Below are 25,572 nucleotides of genomic sequence, written 5' to 3' on the forward strand. Positions count from 1 at the left end.
CGGGTTTTTTCTGCCTAGCCGCCGCCCTGCGCCTGCCTCTAGGTCAGCACCCTTCCTGCCTGAGCTCCACGCCGAGCTCTCTAAGTCCTGGAACGCTCCGTTCTCCACCAGACTCCGCTCGCCAGTCTCCTCGGCTCTCTCCCAGGTGGACGGAGCCGCCGAGAACGGCTATAACGGCATCCCCGCCGTTGAGGATGCTGTGGCAACGCACCTTTGCCCGCCGTCTGCTAGATGGCGCTCAAAGTCTGCCCTGCCGTCTAAAGCCTGCAGGACCACCTCAGCTCTCGCCGGCCGCGCTTTCGCCGCCTCCGGCCAGGCTGCTTCCGCCCTGCACTCAATGGCTATTCTTCAGATCCTTCAAGCCGACCTCCTCCGTGAACTGGACGAGAAGGGCTCGGATCAGTCTGCCTTTACCGATCTCCGCAGCGCTACGGATCTCGCGCTGCGCGCTACCAAGACCGCTGCTCAAGCCATCGGCAGATCCATGGCCGCGCTCACCGTCATCGACAGACATCTATGGTTGACGCTCGCGGACATGAGTGAGTCAGAGCGCGCTGTGTTTCTGAACGCACCACTCTCGCCCACCGGCCTCTTTGGCCCTGCGGTCAGCGGAATTGTGGATCGGTTCTCTGAGGTACAGAAGGCGTCGCAGGCGATGGACCTCTTCCTGCCCCGCCGTTCGAGCTCAGCCACAGGCCGCCCTCAAACTCAGCCTCCTGTGCGCAGCTCTAACCAGCGCTCTTCCAGGCCCCCCAACGCTTCGCAGCGGCGCCAGGGCAATCGCCCCAGGTCGCGCTCGACCAGCCGTCACAGACCGCCGCCCCCACGGGGCCCGCGGTCCAAGATCGCGTTGAAGCCCGAGCCCGCGAAGTCCTCCTAGCATCCGCAAGGAGGAAAAGATGGTTGAGTCCCGCTACGGCCGGACCGCCATCAAAACGCACAGCTCTGTCAGTCCCCTATGTTCAGGCTACTGCAGCAGCACACACCGCAGCCAACGAGCCAGTAATTACACTCGCTCGCCTGCACACAAACGCCGTTTTCACGGCGACCCCGATAAATCTCAAAAAGAGTATAAGTGCTTTAAGTGTAGAAAATGTGCCCACACCCATGTGCTCACTGCTTCACACAAGTGCAATCCCCATGGTAACGCGCCCAGAGCGCTCTCTCATAAAGCGGCCTCACACCGCTCGAGCACTAAATGTAGTAAAAGTGCCCACACTTCCGTGCTCACAACTACTCGCTGCTCGCTCTGTCACTCAGTTACCTCAAATTGCTACGGCTCAAGCCGCAGGGGTTTTAAGTGTACAAAAAGTGCCCACTCCCGTGTGCTCACTGCCTCACACAGACCAGGTTCCCATGGCAACGCGTCCAGAGCGCTATCTCTTAAAGCGGAAACTTTCCGCTCGAGCATCAAGTGTAGGAAATGTGCCCACAGCCCTGTGCTCACACCTGCCCACTGCCCGCTCTGCCAGACAGGTTGCAAACCTCATAAAGCCCCCAAACACTGGCCGTGTCATAAGTGCATATCCCGCGCCAGCTCACGAGCACGCGCGCCCACTTTCAGACACCATAATCCCCACGCCGCCCTCGCGCCTGGGTTGTTTGACAGCAGTTCACGCTCCATCGTCCAAGATCGAGCTACTAAATTCTGCACAGTCGGCCAGCCCTGTTCTTCTGCCCTCGTGTCCGGGCATCGGCGGCGCGCGCGCCGCCCCGTCTTCTCTGATACAGGTTCCCCATCCCGCGCAACGCGGCGATCTGAACCCAGAGACCATTCGACCCCTAGCTATGCATGCAAAAGCATGGGAGGCTATTCAGGGCGCGTCAGAATGGGTGCTCAACACCATAAGACACGGTTATTCGCTCCAATTTGCTCGTCGCCCTCCGCGCTTTCTAGCGCAGACGGAAACGAAAGTGAGTTTGGAAACAGCACATCTGCTTCAAGCAGAGATAACAAAGCTGCTGCGAAAAGGGGCCATAGAACAGGTGCATCCTTCTCTGAGCGAGTCAGGCTTTTACAGCCGTTACTTCCTCGTTCCCAAGAAGGACGGAGCATTAAGACCTATTTTAGATCTGAGACATCTGAACAAAGCCCTCATGAGACGGCCGTTCAGGATGATTACAACCAGACAGATCCTCGCGCAAATTCGCCCAGGAGACTGGTTTATCTCTCTCGATCTAAAGGACGCTTATTTCCAGATCCAGATAACTCCCCGTCACAGGCCATTTTTGAGATTCGCCTTCGACGGTCGAGCTTATCAATACACAGTCCTGCCGTTCGGCCTGTCTTTAGCACCCCGTACATTTACGAAATGCATGGACACGGCTCTCGCTCCCCTGAGGAGTCAGGGAATGCGAATCCTGAACTACTTGGACGATTGGCTCGTTCTAGCGCAGTCAGAGACAGAACTTGTGTCTCACAGAACAGCGCTACTCGACCACCTGGAGGTTTTGGGTCTAGCGGTCAACTGGACAAAGAGCTCGCTCTCGCCCCGGCAGTCGATTTCCTTTCTCGGAATAGAACTGGACTCGGTGGCGATGACGGCCAGATTGACGGAGCAGCGCGCGCGCCGCATCCAGCGCCTCGCTGCATCCTTCAAAGAAGGCAACCGGGTTCCCCTGAAGGCATTTCAGCGCATTCTGGGGCATATGGCCTCAGCTGCAGCAGTGCTTCAGTTGGGTTTACTGCGCATGCGCCCGCTTCAACGCTGGCTGAGAACGCGCGTATCCCATCGAGCCTGGGCGACCGGCGGCTCGCTAATCAGAGTGACTCAGGTCTGCGTCTCAGCCCTGCAGCCCTGGCTAGCAGCCGAATGGTATCACACGGGAGTGAATATGGGAGTGGTCTCACACCGGAAAGTTGTCTCTACAGACGCGTCCAACCTAGGTTGGGGAGCGCTCTTCGAAGGCAGACCGGTCTTTGGCCACTGGTCAGACCAGGAGAATCTCCTACACATAAACTGTCTAGAGATGCTCGCGGTCGAGAAAGCGCTCATGCACTTCCTCCCTTTCCTCCGTGGTCACCATGTTCTAGTCCGCACGGACAACACTTCAGTAGTGGCCTATGTGAACCGCCAGGGCGGTGTCAGATCAAAGCAACTCTGCGCCCTGACGGAACGCCTCCTCGTATGGGCTCAGCACTCTCTGCGCTCTCTGAGAGCATCGCATGTGCCTGGCCATCTGAACGAGGGCCCCGACAGACTGTCCAGGGACAACGTTCCCCCTGGGGAGTGGTCTCTACACCCTCAAACAGTCCAGTCGCTGTGGCGCCGCTTTGGCAGAGCGAAAGTCGACCTCTTTGCGTCAATAGACAACGCACACTGCCCAGCGTTCTTTTCAAAGAGCGAGGACGCGCTGGCCCAGTCTTGGCCCAGCGGCCCGCTATATGCGTTTCCGCCAGTCTCTCTGCTGCCTCAGGTCATCGAGAGAGTCAGGAAAGCGCGCCACACAGTGCTCCTCATAGCCCCGTTCTGGGAGAACCAAGCTTGGTTCCCGGAACTCATACAATTGGCAGACTCAGCCCCCTGGCCGATTCCGGTGCGAAGAGACCTTCTCTCTCAAGCCCGCGGCTCGATTTGGCATCCCCACCCAGAGCACTGGTCTCTGCATGCGTGGAGCCTCAACAACTACATGCTGATCTACCAGAAGGGGTGATGAACACGATCATACAATCTAGAGCCCCCTCCACGAGGCGGCTCTACACGTCTAAATGGTCTGTGTTTAACAAATGGTGCACTACCAAAGGGCTCAATCCACAGACATGTGGGGTCTCACAAGTATTGTGTTTCCTTCAAGAGCTACTGGACGCGGGCAGGTCCCCCTCCACGCTCAAAGTCTATGTCGCGGCCATTTCAGCGCTCTCTGTGTCAGAGCCGGGCCGCGCATTAGGAAGGAACGAGTTGGTCATCCGCTTCCTTAGAGGAGCGAGGAGGATGAACCCCCCGCGACCCCCTTCGGTTCCTATGTGGGATCTTTCACTGGTCTTAGACGCACTGAAAGCACATCCCTTTGAACCTTTAGAAACTGTGGATATGAAATACCTCACGCTCAAAACCGTTTTTCTGATAGCACTGTCTTCAGTAAAACGTGTGGGAGACCTTCACGCGTTATCCACTAACGCTGCGTGCCTCGAGTTCGGACCTAATGACTCTAAAGTTATTCTCAGACCGAGGCATGGGTACGTCCCAAAAATTTTGGGCACTCCCTTCAGAGCGCAGGTCATTTCCCTTTCAGCCCTGCCGATTACTGGCTGTGAGGCAGATAGTCACCTCCTCTGCCCAGTTAGGGCGCTGAGAAGCTATATTTCGCGCTCCGCCGCCTTCAGGCGTTCAGAGCAGCTTTTTGTTTCGTTTGGTGGGCGCACCAAGGGTCTCGCCGCCTCGAAGCACACTCTGTCCAGATGGATAGTCGATGCTATCGCAGCTGCTTACGCATCTAAAAACCTGCAGTGCCCCTTGGGCATTCGGGCACACTCCACCAGAGGCATGGCCTCATCGTGGGCGTGGTCCAGTGGGATTCCCATTCATGACATTTGTGCAGCGGCGGGCTGGGCCTCCCCCTCCACATTTGTTAGGTTTTACAACCTGGATGTTCCCGCTTTGCAGGCCAAAGTGCTATCAGTCTAAGTCTCGCGTAAGCCAGCCCACTGTCTGTGCGCGGGCTACGCTGCTGATTTAGCTCTACTGGTTGAGCTACACTGTATGGAAGTGTTAGTTGGACCGGCTGTGCCGCTCCCTGCCCCATATTATGTGCTTGTGTACTGTGGTATCTGGCCGCCCAGCTCCGTTTCGCGTTCCCTGGGCTTCCCACGGGATTCATTCAGGATGCTGGGCGCGCGCACGCCGTTGACAAAGGTGTTCCCGCAGCGTAAGCTAGCTTACGCAATACGAGAGAACCTCTCGTAAGAGAACGTACTCGGTTACTAACGTAACCTCTGTTCTCTCTAGAGAGGGAACGAGTATTGCGTAACCCGCCGTGCTCTCGCCACGAGCTCATTTTCGCTTCATGCGACAGAAACCAGCGAAGCAGCCTCTGTTCCTTGCTTATATACTCTAAGCCACACCCCTAATGACGGGCTGTGACGCACTAAGCGCGCCAAGCGCGCTCATTGGACGTGACGTCACGCGCAAGGCTCAGCCATAGGCTGCTGCAGTTGCCGCAGAGCAGCCAATGGGCACGCGACTCGCTTGCCCTAGGTCTGCAGGCTGCCGCACTGCGTTGACAAAGTTTAAAAAATTAGGATAATTTTTGGCTTCAGTATCTCGTGAAAGGAGACTTTCCCGCAGCGTAAGCTAGCTTACGCAATACTCGTTCCCTCTCTAGAGAGAACAGAGGTTACGTTAGTAACCGAGTACGTTTTACTATAGTAACAATAACTGAAGTCACTGTGGGATTTTGAATGAAAATTTGGTTAGCATGTAAATCTTTCCAAGGGTAAATCTGACCACATCACAGCCAGTATAAATGCATTTCTCTGTTCACTACTTTTTCTTTTTTTTATTATTATTTAAATATTCACTTAATAAAGTCAGTAAATGCCGTCTTCATTTCAGATTCCACACATTGCTGACATTATGAATTATTACATCTAATTTAGTTTAAAAGAGTCTCATGAAGTCTCACGTTACTCTTTAATTGGAACTTTCCGTGAAGTGCTGTTCTCTAAGGCTGCAAGCAACAAAATGAGACTGGAGTCTGTCCTTCCTGTGAGGTCTCCAGAGACGCCTCAGTGGAGGGGAAACCAGCCCCGCTCCTTCTCTCCGACTTCTCCACTATTTCTTCCCTTTAGGATCCAGCTGCCCCTCCCTGCCCCCTTCTATCTGTGCATGTGGGAAGATACTGGCCTATGTGTTTGTTTAAGTGGCTAAAAGATTGGTGGTTGTCATTGGCGGAGCATGTTTATCTGTATATTTCCATGTGTGAAGAGAAAATGGAGCACAGAGGGCTGAGAGGAGGACAGAGAAGAGGATCAGGCCTTGGAGCAAAATAGATAAAGATGAGAAATGGAAGCCAGCTGTTGTGAAGGTTGCATCACATCCTGAATTCATTAAACAGCATCTTAACCATCTTTAAAGCTTTGGAGTATGAGTATAACCCACACTTTTGTAGCATCATAATCAAAATTGTGAGTGAATCATTCTTTTGAGTTGGTTCTTTTTAATGAGTCAGTTGAACAGATTCACAAATCAGTCTGAATGATTCAATAATGAATCGGTCTTAAAACGGTTTTAAAAATCCAGTAATCACAAATTACTGGAAAGATCATGGAAATTCATCCGACAGATAACGACAGATCATTTCTTCCATATTGTGATTATCGGGAAAAAATGTAAGGGACTTGGTTCAGTTCTTCAGTTGTTGATTGGATGGAGACAGATCTGAATCCAAGCTTGCAATCGATTGTAAGAAAGGGGCATGGTTTATGCGGACAAAATGATCGGAGAAGTACGACATATAAAAAAATGCATGGATGAATTGTTCACAATAAGATCAATAATATACATTTAGTAAATACACAGAGTAAATTTCAATCAAAATGTGTCCAGACTAAAAGTAAAGAGTAAAGAAAATGATGTTTTCCAGAATATGTGCCCTTTAAATCTATTCTATTTTAGTTTCAATTTATTTGATTTTCTCAGGTTAATTTTCAAAGCTTCAAATAATGCTTTTATTGGAGAGGATTGCGATGACACAGACATAAATAAATTATGAGAGCGTAAAGTAGAAGTAGGTGAAGCGCACTGGGGTCACTTTAGCTGCAGCCCCTCTCTCGCCAACAGCACAGCTGCTTTAGTAAATCATTTTACACATACAGATTGCACTAGGAAGACGTCATTGGTCCAGAGCTGGAGCACAATGCTGGTTTTCTTTTCCAAGTGAAGTCAGCTTTGTGTTTTTTTTTTTTACCCTCCCTTTTTATCACTCTCTCTCTCTCTCTCTCTCTCCCCTCCCCCTTTTCCTTTTCGATACAGTGCACGACTTTATTATGCTCTTGGTATTTCTGGGTTTCTGTGTGAGTGGCATGAACAAAATTCGCACAAAACATCTTTACACACAGTCTTACCACGTACGTCAACTTTCAAATTTTTTCAGTGACGCACAAATGAACATGTTTCTTTACAAAGAAATTCTTTGATTATACTTTTATTCAGCATGGACGCGTTAAATTGATTTAACGCATTTACAATGTTACAAAAGATTTCTTGCAAATAAATGGTGTTCTTTTGAAGTTTCTATTCATTAAAGAATCCTGAAAAAATAGTAAGTTGCATAACTGTTTGTTCTACATTAATAATAAGTAGAATTGTTTCTTAAGCACCAAATCATCATATCAGAATGATTTCTGAGGGATCATGTGACACTGAAGACTGGAGTAATGATGCTGAAAATTCAGCTTTGGAATCACAGGAAGAAATTACATTTTAAATATATTCGGATAGAAAACAACTGGTTTTTTTGACTGTGTTTTTGATCAAATAAATGCAGCCTTGGTGAGCATAAGATAATTATTTTTAAAAACCTAAAACATTTTGCAAACCCCAAGCTTTTGAATGGTAGTGTATGTACCTCTCCATAACTGTAGCATGGACTTTAAATCGCGTTGCTGGCTGTGGAAGTCATTTACCCTCATAAGAACAGCTGCGATGGGAAGAACCTTTACTTGAATGGGAGTAGAAAAACTCCATTGGTTTTGGGTCTTTTTCTTCAATCCTTTAGTTTTTGCTCCATCGGCTAATTGCATCAACAGTTGGTGTCTTGGCTCTCTCTCTCTCTCTCTCTCTCTCTCTCTCTCTCTCTCTCTCTCTCTCTCTCTCTCTCTCTCTCTCTCTCTCTCTCTCTCTCTCTCTCTCTCTCTCTCTCTCTCTCTCTCATTCTCATTCTCATTCTTTAGCTCTTTCTGTGTAGCCCTCAGAATCCCCTGACCTCCTTCCCTCCCTTTGCAAATTTGACCCACAAAATGTCTGTGAAAGTATGACAATCGTGTAGCAAGTTGAACCCCTGCCAATCAGCTCCGTATCATTCTCTCTCTCTCTCCCACAGTCCCCTCCACCACCCATTTAACCCAGCTTTCCCTACAGTCGCATGCAGCTATAAACAGGATCTCAGAGTCATTACATGAAAATATCTCAGTCAGAACAAGTCTAGTTGTTGTTATTCCCAGGTTTGTGAATACAACATTTGGAATCTCAAAATCAAGTGAGACAAGTGACAAAAATGACTTTCTCTTTTTTGCATGGAACACAAAAAAAGATGTTTAGCACAATGTCCAAGCTGTTCTTTTCCCATAAAATAACAGTCAATCATTTACAGTTGTGGTCAACACTCTCTTTAATCTTGCATTTGTTTTTTTTTGCAGTGAAGATTTTGCATTTGACATTGTTAATATTTATTACTTCTATATTACATACACTACCGTTCAAAAGTTAAAGTCCGCGTGAACCGGAAGTTGCAAACGACTTTTCTCCAGTGTTGTGACGTATTTCCCAGTGAAAAGGAATATTGAACAGAGGGCAGGGTTTTACTCTAGCGCTCCTCCTCTCCATCTCTCCCTCATTACAGACTAACGGTTTGAGGGGAGTGGTTAAGCGTTTGCCCAAACCAAGCCGTCAAACATACGTCATCAGGGAAGGTCCTCCAATGCAGAGGGGAGGGGCATTTTCAGATTTTGATTAAAGATTACGAAGCCAAAATTTTTTTTTGGATGGATGAATTGTTCACCACAAAACGATCAATTTAGGCAAACAAAGTAAATATGGTCAATTTTGAATTCATGTGGACTTTAAGTACAGTTTTTAAATGTTTTTTTAAAAGTAGACTCAAAAATACAGTAAAACAGTAATATTGTGAAATACTATTATTATTATTATCATTTAAATAGTTTTCTATCTGAATATATTTTAAAATCAAATTTATTCATGTGATGGCTGAATAAAGCTGGGAAGTCCCTTCAATGTAAACCATGTGTTTCAGTATTTTTGTCCCAGTGCTCTGCATAAAAGCGGGACTGACGTATTGGTCTGTGGTCTGGGACGGCCCTTGCCTTGGATGGGCTTCAGTTGGCACTCCCATGAGATATCACAAGAAACAAGGAGTTTTTGAGAGGTGGCTATTAAGAAAGCCACATTAAAGAGCCTCTCCTCACTGTAGCGCTCCACACTCTGATTACAGGCCTTAGGATTTTAAAAGTGGGTGTATTACGAACTAACAGCTTTTTAACAGAGTGGATTATTCGTCCTAAAGCACCCTGCTTTAGCCTCATTTTTAGAGTCTTTCACCAAGGCCTTTAAACTCTTTCACTGAGATGCCAAGACTGAACCCATGATGGTGTTGTTTGTTATTGAAAGACGTCATCTCCCATCATTTAGACTGCCTGACACTTCCTTTCCACTGCCCCACTTTTGGATTTGCTCCTCCCAGACTGAGAATCTCCTCAAAGGGGTCTTTGGGATCACATGTTGCCTAAAGCACTGACCTTCTGGACAACTTCCTGTCCAGAATCAACTCTAAATTCAGCTTTCCTCTAGCATTGTGACCAGAAGTACATTTGTTTTTGTTTGTGTATGAGGAGGAAAAAGGAGGAAAGCAAACATCAGATGCTTTTGTCCAAGGTTTCCTATGTCTGTACACATGCGCACATTCATAATTGCATGCACACACATAATCTTAGAGGGGGATTTAATTCAATTTTGGCCAAAGTCTTTAAGTGTTATTATTATTATTATTATTCATAGGATTAATAATATTAATTGTCATTGTGTTTTTTTGTATATTAATGTTTACACAGTGAAACAGGTTAACATGAGCTGCCTTTTTTGCAGTCTATCAAATAAACTGAAAATATTAAGTTTGGTTTGTCAAAGTAAACTTCTTTGTCATGGCACACATTATGTTTCTGAATTTTGTCATAATTGATCATCTCCATTTTCTCATGCCTATTTGTGCATGTTATATTGTGGGACCATTTCTAAAGAATCTACACTTTTGAATTGTTTTTAAATTAGGAGCATAAGTGAGCAAGTTTTGCTTTTAGTGTAGTCAGACAAATGACATCTGTGTTCGAATCCGCCCCCTATACCATTAAATGAGGCCCTATTTGAGGGTACAGCCATTTGTAGTAATATCCAAAACCATAGTGGATGTTATCGAGTGCACTCATTAAAATCCCATAATACACCGCAATGATGTGTACAACCGATGTGCACTCAACGGCTAGAGAATACCCATAATTCTCTGTGAGGGTCACGCCGAATGAATTTTCCGCATTGTAAGGTTTATACATGCTATTTTCCGTGACGGTGTACAAGTGTTATGAACTGCTCCGAGACACGAAGGTTTAGATCCAAATGCAGCTTTATTTGAGGGCAATCCAGAGGCGTAATCCAATGTACAGGCAAGGGTCATACACAGGTAGGCAGTCCAAACAAAGAAACAAACAAACAAACAAACAAACAAACAAACAAACAAACAAACAAAACAGGCAGGGACCAGAGGCAAGAGAGTAATCCAGGGAACAGGGCAAGATATCCAAAAACCAAGAGACATGAAACCAGGGAAAATGCTCGGAATTGCAGACTAACAGTACAACAAGACTTCGCGGTGAGTGAATGAATGAACAGGGTGTAAATAGACTGAGACTAACAGGATGAGAATCAGTGAATGAGGTACAGGGTGAATGTGATCAGTGATGATGTCCGGGCAGTGAGTTATGGGAAATGTAGTTTGTGAGTGATAATAGTCTTATGTGGAGTGCCCTCTGGTGGCTCTCAAGGGCACTCCAGCTGGTGACCGTTACATAGCCCCCCCTTTAAGGAGCGGATTCCAGACGCTCCTAAAACTGTCCAGGAGGGAGGTGGAGCGGAGGCGGACCCGGGGGCGGGATGGAGGGCCAGGCCTGTGCAGCGGAAGAGGACCTGAAGACTGCGGCAGGGCGGAAGGCCAGGGCGGATCCGGCTGTGCAGGCGACCAGGGCGGATCCGGCTGTGCAGGCGACCAGGGCGGATCCGGCTGTGCAGGCGGCCAGGGCGGAGCAGGTTGTGCAGGCGGCCAGGGCGGAGCAGGCTGTGCAGGCGGCCAGGGAGGAGACGACCCTTCAGGCGGCCATGGCACAGGAACAGACACCGGCACAGGAACAGACACAGGGACAGGAACAGACACAGACTCAGGGACAGGAACAGACACCGGCTCAGGGACAGACACCGGCTCAGGGACAGGAACAGACACCGGCTCAGGAACAGACACCGGCTCAGAAACAGACACCGTGGCAGCGGCTATCTCTGCTGAGGGCTCAGGTTCAGGCGTGTCGGCGATCATCTCTGCTGAGGGCTCAGGTTCAGGCGTGTTGGCGGCCTTCTCTGCTGATGGCTCAGGTTCAGACGTGTCGGCGGCCATCTCTGCTGAGGGCTCAGGCGACGTGGCAGTGGCCATCTTGTCCGGAGACACTGGCTCGGCGGAGACCATCTTGTCCTGAGACACTGGCTCGGCGGCGGCCATCTTGTCCAGAGACACTGGCTCGGCGGAGACCATCTTGTCCTGAGACACTGGTTCGGCGGCGGCCATCTTGTCCGGAGACACAGGCGTGGTTTCGGCCATCTTGTCCGAAGACACTGGTTCGGCGGCGGCCATCTTGTCCGGAGACACAGGCGTGGTTTCGGCCATCTTGTCCGAAGACACAGGCGTGGAGTCGGCCATCTTGTCCGAAGACACAGGCGTGGTTTCGGCCATCTTGTCCGAAGACACAGGCGTGGATTCGGCCATCTTGTCCGAAGACACAGGCGTGGAGTCGGCCATCTTGTCCGAAGACACAGGCGTGGATTCGGAAATCTTGTCCGAAGAGACAGGCGTGGAGTCGACCATCTTGTCCGAAGACACAGGCGCAGAAAGAGGAAGAGGAACAGATTCAGGCTCAGTATCAGGATCGGCATAAGTGACGTGAAGCTCAGTCTCTGGATCGGCAGAAGTGACGTGAAGCTCAGTCTCTGGATCAGGATCAGCGCGCTCTGAGCTTGACGGGACCAGCGGCGGCGAGGGCTTTGAGCTGGGTAGGACCAGCGGCGAAGAGGACTCTGAGCTGGGCAGGACCAGCGGCGAAGAGGGCTCTGAGCTGGACAGGACCAGCGGCGAAGAGGGCTCTGAGCTGGACGGGACCAGCGGCAATGAAGAAGGCTCTGTGCTGGACGGGACCAGCGGTGAAGAGGGCTCTGTGCTGGACGGGACCAGCGATGAAGGCTCTAGCTTGGCGGGCATGTCGCTTGGCTTCGGCAGATTTGGCGTGAAGTGCGGGCTCGGCTGGACTGGCGTGAAGTGCAGGCTCGGCTGGACTGGCGTGAAGTGCAGGCTCGGCTGGACTGGCGTGAAGTGCAGGCGGTGACATGGCGTGCCAAGGAAGGAAGCTCTCCAGACATCTGGAGAGTGCCTCTCTCCAATCCAGACCTGAGAGATCGGGGAGCTCACTCGGGTCAACCTCCTTATGGGCCTTTCACACAGGACGCGGTATGCGCGGCGCTTGCCGCTGGGTTCAGCGTTGCCTTTCAGATACAACGCGATTTGCGCTGAGCTATGACGTAGGCGGAGTTTTAAAAACTTGTAGCGGGAGCTCTATTACGTCTGTTTTTGTTTCTTAGTTTCAGGTTTAATGTTTGAATAAATGTTTTATTCTAAAAAAAGAGCTGACTTCATGATTCTTGTTTTAATTCAGATATCAAATTTTGCTGGCCATCTTGTCCGAAGACACTGGTTCGGCGGCGGCCATCTTGTCCGGAGACACAGGCGTGGTTTCGGCCATCTTGTCCGAAGACACAGGCGTGGAGTCGGCCATCTTGTCCGAAGACACAGGCGTGGTTTCGGCCATCTTGTCCGAAGACACAGGCGTGGATTCGGCCATCTTGTCCGAAGACACAGGCGTGGAGTCGGCCATCTTGTCCGAAGACACAGGCGTGGATTCGGCCATCTTGTCCGAAGAGACAGGCGTGGAGTCGACCATCTTGTCCGAAGACACAGGCGCAGAAAGAGGAAGAGGAACAGATTCAGGCTCAGTATCAGGATCGGCATAAGTGACGTGAAGCTCAGTCTCTGGATCGGCAGAAGTGACGTGAAGCTCAGTCTCTGGATCAGGATCAGCGCGCTCTGAGCTTGACGGGACCAGCGGCGGCGAGGGCTTTGAGCTGGGTAGGACCAGCGGCGAAGAGGACTCTGAGCTGGGCAGGACCAGCGGCGAAGAGGGCTCTGAGCTGGACAGGACCAGCGGCGAAGAGGGCTCTGAGCTGGACGGGACCAGCGGCAATGAAGAAGGCTCTGTGCTGGACGGGACCAGCGGTGAAGAGGGCTCTGTGCTGGACGGGACCAGCGATGAAGGCTCTAGCTTGGTGGGCATGTCGCTTGCTATCTCAGGCGCGGCGGGCATGACGCTCTCAGTCTCAGGGGCGGCGGGCATGACGCATACTGCCTTGGCTTCGGCAGATTTGGCGTGAAGTGCGGGCTCGGCTGGACTGGCGTGAAGTGCAGGCTCGGCTGGACTGGCGTGAAGTGCAGGCTCGGCTGGACTGGCGTGAAGTGCAGGCTCGGCTGGACTGGCGTGAAGTGCAGGCGGTGACATGGCGTGCCAAGGAAGGAAGCTCTCCAGACATCTGGAGAGTGCCTCTCTCCAATCCAGACCTGAGAGATCGGGGAGCTCACTCGGGTCAACCTCCTTATGGGCCTTTCACACAGGACGCGGTATGCGCGGCGCTTGCCGCTGGGTTCAGCGTTGCCTTTCAGATACAACGCGATTTGCGCTGAGCTATGACGTAGGCGGAGTTTTAAAAACTTTTAGCGGGAGCTCTATTACGTCTGTTTTTGTTTCTTAGTTTCAGGTTTAATGTTTGAATAAATGTTTTATTCTAAAAAAAGAGCTGACTTCATGATTCTTGTTTTAATTCAGATATCAAATTTAGCTGTTCATCCATTTAGATTTCCGTCCTTGTTTGGATCCCCTGATTCTATTGGCCGCGCTGGTAATCGTCACAGAGCGCAGCGGCAAAAGTTGAACTATTTTGAACTTTGACCCGCGGCGTGCGCGTGAGCACGCCAATGATGCGCACCGCTGCGCTTGCGCTTTGCTCGACGCAGAAACAAAACGTCCTTGAGCGGCGCAAGCCATTGAGATGAATGGGTTTTATAGCGCAGCGCCGCGCATACCGCGTCCTGTGTGAAAGGCCCATTAGCCCCCAGCCGGTAACACAACTTAATTGCTTCATCACCCAGAGAGCAAGAGGCAGCGAGAGGAACAAACCCCCAGGTGTACTGGAACAGATCGAGGCTATCCAGGGCCAAGGCCGCGATCTGTCCAGCGAACTCCCGGCTCATGCTGGGAAGATCAGGCGAGATCCCTACTGCTGGATTTCTGGAGCTCATAGCTGCTGGATCTGGGTGTGGCGAAGTCTTCTGTTATGAACTGCTCCGAGACACGAAGGTTTAGATCCAAATGCAGCTTTATTTGAGGGCAATCCAGAGGCGTAATCCAATGTACAGGCAAGGGTCATACACAGGTAGGCAGTCCAAACAAACAAACAAACAAACAAAACAGGTAGGGACCAGAGGCAAGAGAGTAATCCAGGGAACAGGGCAAGATATCCAAAAACCAAGAGACATGAAACCAGGGAAAATGCTCAGAATTGCAGACTAACAGTACAACAAGACTTCGCGGTGAGTGAATGAATGAACAGGGTGTAAATAGACTGAGACTAACAGGATGAGACACAGGTGAATGCAATCAGTGAATGAGGTACAGGTGAATGTGATCAGTGATGATGAGTCCGGGCAGTGAGTTATGGGAAATGTAGTTTGTGAGTGATAATAGTCTTATGTGGAGTGCCCTCTGGTGGCTCTCAAGGGCACTCCAGCTGGTGACCGTTACAACAAGATTAATCGGTTACACTTTATTTTTACATTGTACTTGCTTAAATAAGTACTGAGTATTAATATTAATATTAATTAACTACATGTAGTTACTATAGATTTACGGCTAGGCTTAGGGTTAGGTTTTGGTTTAGGGTTAGTATATGCATAACATACTGTTATTACTATGTAGAAACATGTAACTATGTCACCTTAAATAAAGTGTTACAGATTAATCTTTTCATTACTACTGGAATTACCAGTTTGCAAAGTTTCAAATGATTATTAAAAAAACAAGCACAAATGATGAAAAAGCGGCAGTCCTTGCGTCGCATTCAGTGTCCGAATTCACTCACTCCTTCAAGTGGACTATATTAGTGGAATAATGTAGGGGCGAGTTCGAACACAGCCCATGTCATGTGTCAGATCACTACTTTAAGCCATAAACACTAATATAATGCTGTTTAAGAACTTGTTTGAGACTTGAAGAGTGGTTTTGGCTAAAGTCCAGTAGTGACAGGGAGAGCAAATTAAAAAGAGAGTGCTGTGACATTGAAAAGCATCTAACATGAGCTGAGTTCAGTGGAGAGTGAGTTAAGATGGACTTGTCTAACAAGCTCCCTCACTGATTCTTTCAAGCTGAAGAATGGAACTCAGGATAATTAGAGTAAGTCAGACAGAAGCGGCTGCTAGATCCACTCTCCCTGCAGACAGCATCCCAATTAGCCTTCATTCACACCCTACACAGAGACCGGCCTGGCCCCAGGACTCTTCTCATCTCTGCCAAATACATACCTGGGTTACAATACCCTGAGAGAGTCTCTTGTTTTGCTGACTCACTGGGTTTTCAGTGGACGTGAAGGTCAAATTACTTTCTCTCTCTCTCTCCCACACCTGTAGTACACAAAGAAAGATGTATTTTATGTGTTTAGTTTTGTAATCCTTTTCAAAGTTCATGAAGATAGACAAGGGTGTATGAAAAACAAACGTTTGTGTTGGTTTTGTTCTTTTCGGCTCACTGGATATGGTGCTTTATTCGCAAATGTTTTGTGCGATATTCCAATTTTGCGCACAAGTTACATTCACAACTTTGGATGGAAATATAGCTACTGTGTGGATGGTGGATGTCAGTATATGTTAAAGGTACAAAACAGATTTTAGTAGCAGAAAAAGGGCTGAATTAATTAGTTTTTTTTCTGTAAAAATGGCAGTTTTACAGTGTACAATCCCTCTTAAATTACTCATCTACACAGGTACTCTACTATACATAATGGGGGTTGTTGATATGGTGTGCTTTTTTTAACATGTCAGACTGGCATGTGTCAGTGTGTCTTATGCTGAGATGGACAACATGCTGTCAAGGAGATTTCGTTTAGACACAGGAGTTCAATGAATTCTGAAGAAAAACAAACTGAAGGAAGAGAAAGAGGAAAATAGAGCAGTCCAAGTGGGGCTGGTGATAAAGGAGTAGGTCTCTGTGTTTTCATTTCTCCTCTCCTTACAGTTAAAAAGGCCAAAGCTTGATCTCCACTCGCTCTGAGGGTCTCAAGCAAACACAGATGCAGCACATTCTCTTCGCTCTAAACATACACAAACATACGCAGGCAACCTTCAAAGACCAGGTTGGCTCTCTCTCTCAAACAAACATGGATCAACAATAACGCTCTCTCAACAAACTCATTCAAAGTATACAGAACAAGAATTTCAACACCTTGAGATCCAGGCAGGTTTTGCACTAACCTAACAAAATTGGTCTAAAAAAAAAGTGTGTCGTCTCCTCTAGGTGTTTCAGGACCTGGGTGTGTGTGTCCTGTCTGGGGCTTCAGAGGGGTATAACGTGTGTCTGTTTGCGTACGGACAGACGGGCTCAGGGAAAACGTACACCATGATGGGTACTCCGGTGAGTAACAGCACTAGCATGAGATAAAGTCATTGATGAAGCTTTATTTCAACCTAAATATTATGTCGTCTTCATCTTTGCAGGACTCCATTGGGCTGACACCAAGGATCTGTCAAGTAAGATGCACACCAGTAATGTTTTGACATTTTAAAAAGTTAATTAAATGTCCTAATTTAAGTAAGGCCTAGTCCTGGCTTAATCTAAGCCCTGTCTGTGAAACAAGGCCATAATTTCTTTCATCTTCAAAATACAGTTGAATATATTTCTGTCCCTCCATTGAAAGTCTATGCAACCAAAGTTGACACTTGAAAAAGTTGTCATTTTTGTCATTTTGTCATTTGTAATATTTGCGGAGGTTATCTTAATCCCGTGCGAATTGGCTATGTCTGTAATTTGTAAAGTAAAAATTCCCCCGCAAATGACCTACCATATTTCGCCGAACACCAAGGTCCTGGGATAATATTAGTCCCGTGGGAATCGGCATCTCTGTGATTTGGCAGGGTCGTATATAATTTTTTCAAGGTTTTTGTTTCCTGTGCGCCTTTTTATCCATCTTTCGTGAAGAATGGAGGCTGTGTTGGAGTGTTTTGATAGTAATTTGGGTGCTGGGTAATATCGCTATACCTACACCACAACTATACAATTTGCAGAAAGATAAGGCTGAAAATCACCAGAAGAGCGAAAAAAGAATGATTAGATGGAGATGGATGACATGTATAACAGCATGCGGTAAGGAACATTATTCTGTTTATGATATATCATACAGCTAGACCTATAACGACAAGACATTTCCAAGCAATAGCCTATTGACATCATATCGGGGAGATAAGTCAGTAAATTCGAGTAAAATCACAGGCTTCTCTTATCCTGTGCGAATGCGCCACACTAAATTCAGATGTGGGTGGGTAATTTCTAAATCACACGAGGTCCCCAGATAATACTAATCCAGTGTGAATAGGGCTAAAGACATTGGAAAAGTAATCCATATAAATCAACCTGTTTTGAGCATGTCTTTTGAAATAATGGACTGTTTAAATAGAAAATGGAAGATCAAATGAGCTTTCTTGACACACATGCATCAAGTTCAGTTGAGCTTCTGTTAACCATATTTGATGTGCTCTATGTGTGTTGAACAATGATCATAAAAAACAATTGTAAACAGAAGACTTGGATTAAACAACTCAGTTCAGATGAATTACTTTTATGATGTCTTTATGAACTTTTTGAAGCCTCAATTTTTCTTTTGTGGACTTTCAGTGGAGGGCTGAAAAAATTCTCAGTTTTAAATAAATATATCTGCATTTGTGTTCTGAAGATGAACGAAAATCTTTTATCGGGTGAACTATCCCTTTAATAATGACATATATTTACCAGCACTGCCACTTTACATTATCCATGGCGTTATCTTTGAAAGTTTTCTTTCAAAACAAGCCTTTTTTATCGTTTATTAAGGGTCTGTTTAGGTCTGAAGTCGACTCTACTGATGGACAGAGCTGTAGAGTTGAAATAAGGTGAGAGGAAAACCCTTGGATTCTTTTCCTTTGACACTTTCGCAACAGTACCAACAAACATATGCTGAGAATGAAGCAAGAAAAATGCCTGTAAGTGAAAGCAAATCACAACCTTATGTTTTCCCTCTCAGTTTTTTAGAGATTTATAATGAGCGTGTCCGCGATCTGCTGAGAGGTGCGGAGCAGAAGAAGCCAGCACCCCTGAGGGTTCGAGAACACCCAGAGAAGGGGCCCTACGTGCAGGGTGAGTGTTCACACGGCAAACTTTAAATGGCTTTCAAGCTGATTTGTTGTAGAAAGAACAAAACTGGTAAAGTCTGGTGAATCTCCTCAAACAAAGTCAAAATATCTCTTGTAACTTACACTTATGAAAACACGAGGAAAGCGCTCACTGTGTTATAACGTTTAATGAATGGTTGTATATTTTTATTAAAGAAGTAATTGTGTACATAAGTTATTCGTTCTTGACTGTTTGCATTTGTAACTCAGGGTGTGTTCACACTTGGCAGGTTTGGTTCGATTAAAACGAACTCTGGTGCGATTGCTCTGTCATGGCGGTTCATGTAAATAAGTATGAATGCTGCCATCCAAGCCCTGGTGCGTTTCAACCGAAATTTGAATGCAACACTGACCAAAGACATCTAAACTAACCAAAAACAGGACGTAATGTCACAAGATGGGGCCCTTAAAAAGGACAGAATGCTGAAGCATACCTGTTTTTTCTCATCATAGTCACAATGTTGCCCATCGCAGTTTGGTACAGGCGTCAGAAACACCGTCTCCTTGCAGCAGATCTTTATTTGTGTGCTACGGAAGACTCCTTTACACATTTTATAAACTTTTCATGAGTTCTCAGCTGGTCAATATACCATCATACGTACGCACATACAAGCCTAGAACACAGCATTGTTTTGGATGTTCAAGTTAAGTTCAATAATTTTTTTATATTTTGTTTCTTTAGGTTCAGTCTTAAAATGACAGTGTGAATGCTAAGCGAACCAGGACTAAATGTATTGTTTTCTTTTTTTAGTCCGGACTAAAAGAACCAAGAGAACCGAACCACAAGTGTGAACATACCCTCAGTTCCCACCACAGCTTGTGTTGAGAGTAGCCAACTTGTAGGCTTTGCTCTCTCTCTCTTCCTTCTTGTCCAACATCCAGTCATTGTGTGTATTAGGAGAAAGCCCAGTGCAGCAAAGGAAGTGACCTCACTTCCATGTGGCTGCTGGGAGCTGAGTAGAAAGGCATTGTGTATTGACCAGATGTCTTTCTCAAACATGTAAACACAGTAACTCCAAAAAGTATTTGGACATAATGGATACTTGAAAAGGTTGAATTTTCCTAGCATTGAATAACAAAATACATACCTTTTCTCATAACTGTTCTGTTTTTTCAATTATTTTGAACTGTTTTGCTAATTCCCGACAGATTAACAAGCAGTTGGACAACCAGAACTATATTATAATATGTATATATTATACATATATTACAATTTAAAACCTAACAAATGAAAATATATTTTCAATATATGTAAATGTTTTGCTTGAAAAGTTGTGGTCACTGTACGCACATGCACATTTAAACTGAGGCTAAACTCAGACCAAATTACATCATAAAAGACCAATTAGTAAATGTTTTAGCACCGCAGTCCACTTTATATTAAAAGAGGATTTTGCATCATTCTCTTCCTGAATTTGTTCCTTTTACAGTAATCTGAGTGTCATTCTCAGGCAGGAAGAGAGTATCTGTGACTCAAATTGTGGAAAGGATGATGATGATGCTATTATGTGTTTATCATAGGTCTTTCTCAGCATGTAGTGACCGACTACAAGCAAGCAGTGGATCTGCTTGAGGAGGGCATCGCTAACCGCATCACAGCCGCTACACACGTTCATGATGCTAGCAGTCGATCTCATGCCATCTTTACTATTCAATACACACAGGTTTGAATCTCTGATCATGTCCATAGCATCTGAAGATCTCCCATTTGTCTTTTTTTTAAAGCAAACTGCATTAAACTAGTGTTGTTGTATGACTGGTTAAAGCACCTTAAAGTTCTAAATGGCTGCAAGTCACACTGGATATTTTCTTGCTTCATCATCCAAGTGTCAAAAAATATTATTAAATTATCCTCTACATTACCATTCAAATGTTTCGGGACAGTACACGAATACTTTTATACAGCAAGGATGCATTACATTGATCAGAAGATTTCTGGTCCTAATAGAAATTGAACATAGAATTGAAAAGAGTTGAACTTTCTATTCATCTGCAAAGAATCCTGAAAAAATGTATCACGGTTTCCACAAGAATATTAAGTAGTACAACTGTTTTCAACATTAATAATAATAATAAATGTTTTTTAGCACCAAATCAGCATATTAGAATGATTTCTTCAGGATCATGTGACACTGAAGACTGGAGTAATGATACAGAAATAAATTACATTTTACAATACATTCAAATAGAAAATAGTTATTTTAAATTTTAATAATATTTCACAATATTACTGTTTTTCCTGTAGTTTGATCAAATAAATGCAGCCTTGCTGAGGACAAGAGACTCCTTTCAAAAACATAAAATATCTTACCGACCCCTAACTTTTGAATGGGATGCTGTAAAAATTATTTTTAGAAGTTGTAAATAAAACAAAAATTGATGGAGTATGTTTTACAAAAAAAAAAAAACGATTTTAATTTTTCTACATAAAAATGTAGTTTAATTCAATGTATTACTTGCAGTATCTTTGTAATTATTTGTGACATTTACAGGAATTTAGCAATTTCTGAGTGAAAATTGTTTCTACACCCATTTTTTTTTTCAGTGTAGTGTATATTGTAGTGTGAATAGTGTTTTCTTTTTATAGGCTATTCTAGAAAATAACCTTCCTTCAGAAATAGTGAGCAAGATCAACTTGGTGGACCTGGCTGGCAGGTTAGTGTGTTTTGTTTAACTTTAAACAATCATTCCTTTCAGGCAGTATAGATCCTGTAAAGTCAACATCTAGATCAAGGATGTCCAAACACAGTCCTGGAGGGCCACTATCCTGCAGAGTTGAGCTCAAACTTGCCTCAACACAACAGCTTGGATGTTTTTAGTATGCCTAGTAAGACCTTGATTAGCTGGTTCAGATGTGTTTAAGTTGGGTTGGAGCTGAACTCTACTAGACAGTGGAATAACCAGGAGCAGGATTGGACACCCCTAATCTAGAATGTGGCTTTTACTGAACATGATAGAGATGCCCCCTAGTGGGTGATCTCTGGAATGCAAGCGCAATGGTGAAGAGTAAAGTTCTGACACTGACTCTGACCCTCTTTGTGCTGTGTCAGTGAGCGAGCAGACCCTCAATACTGCAGAGACAGAATAACTGAAGGAGCCAACATCAACAAATCTCTTGTCACCCTTGGCATTGTCATCTCCGCTCTTGGTAGGCACTGGCCTTCTTAACTTTTATCATCCTTTCTTATCTTCCTTGTCATCAGATTTCACTTTGTTTTTCTAGCCCAAAACTCTCAGATGTTCAGCAGCAGTCAGAGCATTAACAGTGTGCTCAGTGAGGGTGAAGGGAGCACCGTGGGCAGCCAGTCCAGCTCTCTGTCGGGCAGCGGGCGCAGACACTGCTTCATTCCCTACAGGGACTCTGTCCTCACCTGGCTTCTCAAAGACAGTCTGGGCGGCAACTCCAAAACCATCATGGTTGCAAGTAAGTCATTCAGCATGGTGAATTGTTGGTGTTTGTTGCAGTGCCAGACAAATTGATTCTGAGATTTGTTTTTCGCCAGCTGTCTCGCCATCCAGCAGCAGCTACAATGAGACTCTGAGCACCCTCCGCTATGCAGCTCATGCCAGGAACATTGTCAACAAGCCAAGAGTCAATGAGGTTTGTCCAAATGCATTTAAAATTTCTGCAGAACATTCTTGTGAGATGAAGTTAAGGAAACTAAAAAAAGCACTTGTTTTACCTCAGGACGCCAATGTGAGGTTGATCAGGGAACTGCGAGAGGAAATTGATCGTCTGAAGAGCATGCTGCTCAACTTTGAAATGGTATTAGAACTTGTCAGTGTGCTGACTTTTTCATTGTCTTCATGTTTTAGTAATCGTCATTGATATCTTTTGAATGCATAAACACTGAAAATTCATCCTGTTTTAAAATTGGACATTACATTTTCATGGAACTCAATCTGTGTGACATCAACTTAAATTTTGGAATACAACTTGGTTAGACATATAGTACAGCTTTGATTTATTTATTTTTTGAGTCCAAATTATGATGTAGTGTCTTCTTTAAAAAAAAGACCAACCTGTCAAGCCATTTAGAACATATTTGAGGTTTACTAATGAACTATATGGAGTGAGAATTTGGACATATGAGATTTCACTGTCCAAATTTCACATCAACAATAACAGAAACCAGTCTTCTTGTCCTGTGCTCTTTGCTGCTGCTTAGGAATGGACACTTGTCAGGTGCATGGTTAGGATATGGTTTCACAATGCCAATGATGTTAGCCAAATTTCCATACTTGCATAAGACAAAAGTTGCTGACTGCTAATTGTTTTTTCCATCCACAGCAGAGGAACCCCAGTCCATCTCTCAGTGATGAGAGAGAGGGTAGCTTGTCTGATATAGTCCTACAGAATGAACTGAAGGTTAGTTCACGTCCTTGAAACGCTGTAGTCTGTGTTAATTCTGAGCTCGCTCTGTAGGAGCTCTCTTTTATGTGCACTGCTGTTTAAAAGTTTGGGGTCGATACGTTTTTTTAAATGTTTTTGAAAGAAGTTTCTTATGCTCACCAAGGCTGCATTTTATCGTGACTTTACTTCATGTAATTGCAACTTTATATCTTGCAGTGTGACCGTTTCCTCATAATTACTATAACAGAAAATACAGTAAAAAGAGTAGTATTGTGAAATATTATTCAAATAAAAATAACTGTATTTTGATATATTTTAAAATGTACCATCATTTATTCATGTGATGGCAAAGCTAAGTTTTCAGCATCATTACTCCAGTCTTCAGTGTCACATGATCCGATCTTCATAAATCATTCTAATATGCTGATTTGCTGCTCAAGAAACATTTCTTATAATTATCAATGTTGAAAACAGTTGTGCTGCTTAATATTTCTGTGAAAACTGTGATATATATTTTTCAGGATTCTATGATGAAAAGAAATTTCAAAAGAACAGCATTTATTTGAAAGAGAAATCTTTTGTAACATTATAAAAGTCTTTTTATATAAAGGTATTTATTTCTAAACAAAAAATTAAAATCTGACTCCAGACTTTTGAACAGTATTGTACTATTATAAGGAATTCTGTAACTGTTCTGTAACACTTCTCATGTTACTGTCTTCCTAGGATCATTCACTTGTGTCGTTTTTTGTGTGTGTGCGCACGTGTGTGTTTTCCAGTTGTCTTTTCACTTGCTTTTTTCACAGTCGCTCATGTTTCCTCTGCAGGTGGAGCAGCTGACTAAAGACTGGTCTGACAGTTGGCGTGACAAGCGAGCTCTGTTGGAGCGCTACAGTGTGGACATTAACCAGGACAGGGCAGGAGTTCTTATCCGCTCGCTTCTGCCCCACCTCATCGCTCTAGAGCCAGACGTCCTCAGCACAGGCGTCACTATCTACCACCTTCGGGTAGAATTATTCAGCTAGTTATACATTGCTTTTTCCTGTAACATCCATATTGCCTTCAGATAGTCTTTGCTCTACAAAATCCTTTGCTCTTTTGGGTCATTAACCAATGATTCTTTCTCTTTTCCCTCCAATAGATTCTCCCTTCACCTTTATTTCTCTTCTGTCTTTTCTTTTCTTGTTCTGTGTGCAAAACTCTTGAGATTCTTCTCACTGGAAGGTAAAACAGCCCAGAGCTATGGTCATGTGGTCCAGATATTCACCCTCTCCCTTTTCACTTTCCTTCTTTCGTACTTTTGTGTGATTTGTGCTGGAACATTTTAGTGAGTTACTCAGTGGTGTATGTAAAGCTGTGCGAAGAGGTTAGTCCTGATAGCCTGTAAAAAAAACTCAAGACTGCAATTTCAGCAGTTTCCCTGCTTTAAAAGTTAAAACCACCTGGGAATGATTGTGCGCCCTTGGAACCAGGCTTATATAAGCAGGCTTTTTATCCTTTATAAACAGTAGACAAATCCTGTGCTAGGCTTTGAGGTGTGAAAGAAACAAAAATTATGAAATGGAAGAAAAGGTTTCATTCTGGCCATGCACTAAATGCTCACATTGACTCCTTTTAATGTTTGTTTCATTTTGGTGCTATAGGAAGGGGTGACAAGAATTGGGCCTCAAGGCGGCAATCTGGAAGAGCCTCACATAGGTATCTGATATTCATCTCAACATCTTTAAGTACTATGGTCCGTTTACATCTGGTGCTAACTGTGCTAAATAGAGTTGATGCAATTTTGTATGGAATGACCTATAAAAAGAAATCAATAGGTTTTTTGAATGGGGTTTTTGGTTAAATGCCTGAATTCAGGTCTGTGGTTACAGTAACACAAACTCAAAATATTTGTATGTTTTATTCTAAGACATAAACTACATCAGTAATACCCCTTGTGATTTAAAAAAAAAGAAGCTTTTACTCCTCTTTAAAAGGTGGTGGCTAGCAAGTGGCTAAATTGGACTACTGAGGTTGTCGGGGGCATAAAACGTCATTATGAACAAACATTATGAAACTCATCTACTGACGAGTCCACTTTCACAGCCTCATTGTGTTTATAATCATGCTCTTGCAATTATTCTATCTTAAACTTTCAGGGAACAAAAAGTGGTCAGAAGCTTAGTAATGGTTATGTTGAAGTCATGAAACTGATGTAGATTGTCTATAGCCTACGTTATTTAGGCTTGCGTCTTGTGATCCTGTCACTCAAACCACTTTCAGAGGTGGTCAGAGACGCATATTTTGCCACATCGCAATTGTAGTGTAATGTGTTAAGATTTGACATGTGTTGATACCAGTCTGAAGACCTGTATGGCAATATAATAGTTTGAAGTGGACAGCAGTGATTAACTTGCACTTCAAACCCTCAGTCTTGCCAGAAGGTTCCTCCTGTGAGATCGGAAATAAGAGCGGGGTGGTGACTCTGAAGCCAGTCTCAGGGAACATCTGCATGGTCAATGACAGAGAAATCACGGAGACCTGCAGACTTGCACAAGGTAAATGCAATGTGCAGAAAATTACCCTTCATACCTATTTCATGTACAAACAAAATAATGTGTTTACATGACATATTTTGATTATCCTGATGTATTATTGTGTATCTCTATTTCACTTAA

At 45.1% G+C, this 25,572-nt stretch overlaps 1 protein-coding gene across 1 annotated transcript in view; it reads left to right on the forward strand.

The window, feature by feature from the left end:
- stard9 (StAR-related lipid transfer (START) domain containing 9) overlaps positions 1 to 25,572 on the forward strand; it is a 58,488-nt gene that overhangs the window by 16,178 nt on the left and 16,738 nt on the right. Inside the window, exons 4-17 of the mRNA XM_084392897.1 lie at positions 16,655 to 16,771; positions 16,855 to 16,887; positions 18,224 to 18,282; positions 18,414 to 18,526; positions 20,083 to 20,225; positions 21,149 to 21,216; positions 21,612 to 21,709; positions 21,785 to 21,985; positions 22,065 to 22,162; positions 22,250 to 22,327; positions 22,853 to 22,930; positions 23,743 to 23,922; positions 24,559 to 24,613; positions 25,327 to 25,452. Coding sequence (XP_084249023.1) covers positions 16,655 to 16,771; positions 16,855 to 16,887; positions 18,224 to 18,282; positions 18,414 to 18,526; positions 20,083 to 20,225; positions 21,149 to 21,216; positions 21,612 to 21,709; positions 21,785 to 21,985; positions 22,065 to 22,162; positions 22,250 to 22,327; positions 22,853 to 22,930; positions 23,743 to 23,922; positions 24,559 to 24,613; positions 25,327 to 25,452 — 1,447 coding nt within the window. The remainder of the gene's footprint in view (positions 1 to 16,654; positions 16,772 to 16,854; positions 16,888 to 18,223; positions 18,283 to 18,413; positions 18,527 to 20,082; positions 20,226 to 21,148; positions 21,217 to 21,611; positions 21,710 to 21,784; positions 21,986 to 22,064; positions 22,163 to 22,249; positions 22,328 to 22,852; positions 22,931 to 23,742; positions 23,923 to 24,558; positions 24,614 to 25,326; positions 25,453 to 25,572) is intronic.

The sequence above is a fragment of the Rutilus rutilus genome (genome assembly GCF_951802725.1).
Source record: "Rutilus rutilus genome assembly, chromosome: 21".
NCBI lineage: Eukaryota > Metazoa > Chordata > Actinopteri > Cypriniformes > Leuciscidae > Rutilus > Rutilus rutilus.